The sequence below is a fragment of the Anabrus simplex genome, chromosome 7 (assembly GCF_040414725.1).
Source record: "Anabrus simplex isolate iqAnaSimp1 chromosome 7, ASM4041472v1, whole genome shotgun sequence".
Classification (NCBI taxonomy): domain Eukaryota; kingdom Metazoa; phylum Arthropoda; class Insecta; order Orthoptera; family Tettigoniidae; genus Anabrus; species Anabrus simplex.
In genome coordinates this window covers 113,801,434-113,807,433 of record NC_090271.1, presented here as the reverse complement: position 1 = coordinate 113,807,433, position 6,000 = coordinate 113,801,434, and the positions used below count along the sequence as shown (strand labels likewise).

General features: G+C 36.5%; 1 protein-coding gene across 1 annotated transcript in view; it reads left to right on the top strand.

Annotated features, from left to right (window-relative positions):
* The first annotated feature begins 5,160 nt into the window (after positions 1-5,160).
* The window catches only part of LOC136877724 (protein SFI1 homolog), a 40,434-nt gene continuing 39,594 nt past the window's right edge, over positions 5,161-6,000 (top strand). The window contains exon 1 of the mRNA XM_068228721.1: positions 5,161-5,352. Within this exon, the coding sequence (XP_068084822.1) occupies positions 5,161-5,352 (192 nt within the window). The remainder of the gene's footprint in view (positions 5,353-6,000) is intronic.

The following is a 6,000-nucleotide window of genomic DNA, read 5'->3' as shown; positions in this document are numbered from 1 at the left end:
GTCACACTGATCCATTACCTTCAGAAACTCTCTCAGTGTAAACAGGATTGTAATTAGGTAAAAACAGCCTACACACTTCTTTACAAAATTGTATGGCATGTCTGAAGTTACCCATAAAATAACACAATTTTGTTTAAAAATAATTCATTAAAGTCCTATTTAATATTTTCACTAATAATATCCCCTCTGCTGTCACATGGCCTCAAAATCTACAAATCCATCCTTGAGAGCAGGATTAGAAAATATGTTGAAGCTACACTTGAGGAGGAACAATAACATGGATTTAGACCTCATAGATCAACTATCAACTATAGACCTCATTTTTGCCACCAGAATGCTCTATAAGAAGTAAAGGGAGAAAGGTAAAACACTTATAACTGTTTTCCTGGACATCGAAAAAGCATATGACCATGTACCACGCAGGCATATATGGGAATGTTTGAGACATAGGAAAGTGCCCGATGACATCATAGCATGAGCACAACGATTATATGATGAAACCAAGTGTTGTGTCCAGATCCAGGATGGAAGGTCAAGTTGGTTCGAAACGAAGAGTGGAGTCCAGCAAGGAAGTTGTCTTTCACCACTTCTCTTCATAATCATAATGGATGAAGTTTTAAAAGCGGTTAAGAGAAAGGATCCAACAACTAATGCTCTGGTTTTTGCTGATGATGTAATGGTATGGGGTGAGACAAAAGTGGAAGTACAAACTAGACTAGATCTCTGGCATGAAGCTTTTACAACCTTAGGTCTCAAAATCAGCAAAACGAAGACAGTTGGCTTGGCGATGAGTAGAAACTTTCCAACTGTTCATCTACGAATTGGAGATGAGGAGATAGATATTGTAGACAACTTGCAGTATTTAGCCTGTCATCAGACAATACCATACATCAAGAGATTAGTAACAGAATACAGAAAGCTTCCAAATTCTATCATGCTGTATATCAAATAATTTGGGATGAAACATTTCCGTTAGTTTTCAAGATCAGCTTGTACAAAATACATCTAGTACCTATATTGACGTATGGCCTGGAAGCAGCAACACTTTTGGACCAACAAAGAGTCATCTTTAGGCAACAGAAATGAAGTTCCTCCATTCTTGTCTACAAAAAACAAAAATGGATAAAATAAGGAATGTGGATATCTGACAACAGCTTGGATTGGAAAGAAGCTTGCTGGAGACTCTAGAAGTGAAGAGATTGCAATGGTATGGTCACATGAAAGGAATGAACCCTCACAGGACTCCTCGAACATACTTTGACCACAATGTTCTTGGGAAGAGACCAAGGGGAAGACCTCGTGATGTTTGGGAAAAAAAGATAATGATGGACCTTAAAATTAGAGATGTGAACTGGTGTCACGTGTATGAGCAGCATCTGTGGATGGATAGAACAAACTGGAGGAGGCTCATACACAACCGCACCCAGCTTGCTGGAGCAAAGAAATTATGATGATGATGATGATGACTAATAATATGGAGAATGTATTGCCAGACACTTGCCTAATAAGCCAAGATTTATTACAGGATGCAAAACAGTCATTGTCGCTGTAGAATAACGGTTCATTTTACAACAATACAGATCAAACTATTTAATTAAAGTTCATTCTTACACCTAATCAGAACAAAGATTGAAAAGGTGAAAGAGATATTGACAGATCCCTATATGATCTTCTGACTGCACTGTTTAAAATTAATATTGCTACTAATTCCTGAATGGCAGTTGTGAATAAGTGACTAATAAATGGAATGGGCAAAGTTTTCAGGGTGGACAAAGTTACCCCGATTTAAAATACCTCATTTTGACTGTTTTTCAGACTAATGGTTGAAATCTCTCAGTAATCTGGTGATGGATTAGGCTACATTTGTTGACTGTGAGCTACTTTAGTTCTACATTATTTGTACCATACTTATTCCAAATAGGATAAACACTAAGCAACATAAGGGCTAAAATGCTTTACCAAGACATGTATGTTTGTTATTTTTTATTTTTTTGCTGTATTATTATTATTATTATTATTATTATTATTATTATTTTTCTACATCATTATGCCCTTCTTAGGAGCTTGATTGAACCAGCTTAGTTGATGTGTTGGCCTTCTCCTCCTCCCAAAATCTCTTCATCATCTCACTGAGCTTCTTCCTTCAATTTTCTGTCCAAGTTATAGTGGCTCTGGTGTTGGGTTTGTCTTCAAACTGATGATTGTCGATTTTGGTTCTGAATTTACATCTGTCCTGTACAATGTCAAATATCAAATAATTTTGAGCTGAAAATGTTATTATTCTTATTATTATTCATCTTTATTGCAGAAGGCAAAGCGATATAAACTTGACATTGCAACAAAATTTAGTGCAGTACGAACCCTTCGAATGGCACTAAGTATGTGGAAAAGATACATCAAAATGCGAGAAACAAAGAAGAATGTTTTGGACCTTGCTATAACCATTCACAAGGAAATCCTTCTCAAACAATTCACATACCTGTGGCTGAAACGGTGAGTGACAATTAACCCTCATAGTTGTAGATTTTTCTTATTGGTTTAATATAAGTTAGCACTACTACATAGATTTTGCCAACACTAGGAGTGGGAAGGTAGTAGCCATGGTCTCGATTAAGGTACAGCCCCAGCAGTTGCCAGGGGTAAAATTGGAAGACCAGGGAAAATTGTCTTCATGACTGCTCTCCTGAAGATACTGTAGTTGGTTAGATATTATAAAAAGCTTTATTGATTAGATTATATAAAAGGTTCAAGCCATTTTCTACATTTTCTGACAGGTTACAATTGAAAATTGCTGACAAAAAGCTGCTCTCAGAAGCTGGAATCTATTCTGAGAGGAAATTACTTGAAAGAACATTTCAATCATGGCATAGCTGGTTGCTCTACAAGGAGAGACAAAGAGATTTGAAATACAAATCTCAAAATCACTGGGAGGGATATACAAAAGTAAGTGCAATTCCTGAATATTTTGTGCCTTTTAGTGTCTGTTTGCTTCTTCATTGTCTATTCCCTTTCAGATAGACTTTAGAATAGTGAATCATTTAATCTCTATTTGTGTTATTTTGGCTAGTTGCTTTACGTCGCACCGACACAGATAGGTCTTATGGCGACGATGGGACAGGAAAGGGCTAGGAGTGGGAAGGAAGCGGCCGTGGCCTTAATTAAGGTACAGCCCCAGCATTTGCCTGGTGTGAAAATGGGAAACCACGGAAAACCATTTTCAGGGCTGCCGACAGTGGGATTCGAACCTACTATCTCCCGAATACTGGATACTGGCCGCACTTAAGCGACTGCAACTATCGAGCTCGGTATTTGTGTTATTATCTACCGTAATTTTAAAAGTATAGCTACCTACCAAATTGCTTTTAATATCTTGATATTTTATCCATTCCATGACAGGTTGATAATTCAGGCCCCTTGTGTTTGAACTGTTTAAGCGCAATAGTCAACACTTCAGGCCCCTTGTGTTTGAACTGTTTAAGCGCAATAGTCAACACTTATAAACAGTAGATATCTTCTCAGCCCCCAGTGAGCTCTTTTCTACTTAGAATATTTGTCAGATTTATGAACCAGATTAAGAAGTTCCTTTTCTTTAGATATTTGGGCATGGAAGTCAACACAAGACAAACCCTTAAAATGAGTACAATGATTAAAGTTTTCTCTGTTTTAGTCATGTCTGGTTTTTCTCATCTGTCTATATTGGATTTATTAATGAAGAAACAAGTTTGACAATTGCACTGGATCCTGGCAGAGCCAAGCATACCAAGTTTTTCAGATTGTTAGAGTTTATATCCTGTGTAGTAAAATGAACAAATAGTTCACACTATTTGTCACTGACACTTTGATCCATCAATTCACTGCACATTTGAAACTTGTTTTCACAATATTTTTCACACATACAAATTCATCAATTAAGATCTCTTCATTCACACTGAAATTTGATCTCGCCATTTTCATGAACATGTAGCTTTCTTGTATGTTTTTTCACATCAGAGACTTCTTTCCCTTCAAGCTCATCCAATTCCTAGTCTGAAGAGGTGTAAGAAATTGCATGCACCACTCTTGAATATACTCAATGCAGGTATCATAGAAATTTATTGCATAGCTTTGAGACTTTTCAGTTGTTTCCTGTCCTTCACTTTCGAGTCCTGGTAACTGATTTTTCCCCAGCAATGGTAAGGAATTTCATGACTTTCTGCAATTTAACTTTTCTGTCAATTTGTTTACTTCATTTTCACTTCTATAATTGTCATATCTTGCTTTTCAACACATCTGATAGTATCAGAAAAGGTTTTCAACTGGCTGGCAAGGAAATGCAGGGTGTAATTGAAAGAGTATTTTCAAATAAAGTTTTGAGACTGATAGGACATTTGTTAGTGGAAAGAAACTATGACTTTAATGCAAGGAAAGTATCAATAACTCTGGATTGCAGGTAGAAGAGACTGCCACCTTATTTTGCTGATACCCAAAAGTTTTTTTTTTAAACTCTATATTGGTGAATTCACAAGAGGATTTAAGTTCTTCAACTCTAACACAATAAATGTAGAAATGCTGATAGATATTGTTAATTATAAACTGAACATTGATAGATAAGCAGTCTGCAGCACATCATTGATCTCATGTGCAGGACAACCAATGCCAATTAAATTATTCACCATTTTTTCTTGCATTTTAAACTAAAAATTATTCTTTTCCTTGCTCTTCTTTCCACCAATTTGTTGTCTGCTGATATAGCAATAACCTTCTCAAGGAGAACTGTAATTGATTCTGCACAGCAACACCTGTGTAACATTGAGTAACACACCTGTGTAACACATTAAAATCTTTTAAAAAACCAACAGAATTTCTGAAGTTTCACCACCTACATTTACTAATTCCAACACCTTCACTCTCACACCTTTTATCCGAATGATAATGTCTCACCACAAGAAGCACTAAATTTTTATCCAAATGGTTGGATAAGCCACTTAACACTGATATGAAATATGCTTTCTCTTTTTTACCTTTTCATTGATCTGATTTTCCACAATTGGCTCAAAAACATTTATGATTGTTGCCTTCCTCTTTGTTTGAGAATATTTTAGCTTATCATTGAAAAGACTTTTTCACAATGACTGTTGTTCAGTCCATGGACTTAGAGCTGTGATTGTGAACAGCAGTATGATGAGGGAAGGTAGCTTCCTGTGCTGCCAGAACTGTTCCGGAAAAATAGGGGATGAATGGGAACCTTCATCTAGCAAGACAGCAGAAGTTTCCATCTGTAGTTGGAAGTCAGATATGATGTATGTTGTGATGCGTGATGATGATGATGATGATGATGGTGATGATGATGATGATGATGATGATGATGATCTTGTGCAGTCATTTAATTTGACACCAATTAGGGTGCCTGCATATAAATTTTTGTATTATATTTTACTATTACTAGGTGCCAGAAAAGCAGAAAAGCAGAAAAACATGAAAACATCATGACATGTCATACCAATCCAAGCTTGGGTTTTTATCCTGACAAATACCCCTTATGTTTCAGGATCTCAAGAGCAAAGAAATGACACATCCTTCACCTTATTTTGCCTCTAGCATTATTTAAAAAAATTAAATCTCAGAAAGTGAAGTGTTCCTAGAGATATTGTTCTTGAAGTGTATGTGAAGATGATCCAAGATATGTACCTGTGTCCATCTACTATGGTGAAAACCACTGCAGGTGTTTCAGTTTCCTTGTTGATGTTAGTGTACATCAGGGGTTGGCACTGAGTCCGGCACTGTTCAACACTGTCATCAACTGCTCCATCAGGTAGTCAGACTTGGTTGGCAAATCATATCAGGAGGTTGAGGCAGCCTTGGAATGATGGCGAGTAATACTGGTTATATTCTAATACTTAAAAGTTTCTGAATAGGAATTTAAGAATATCACTCCCTAACAATATCTACCTAGGTATAACGCACTTCCTAACTGACAAGCAGTGCTACATAAATCAACATATAGGAGTATCTCATTGCTTG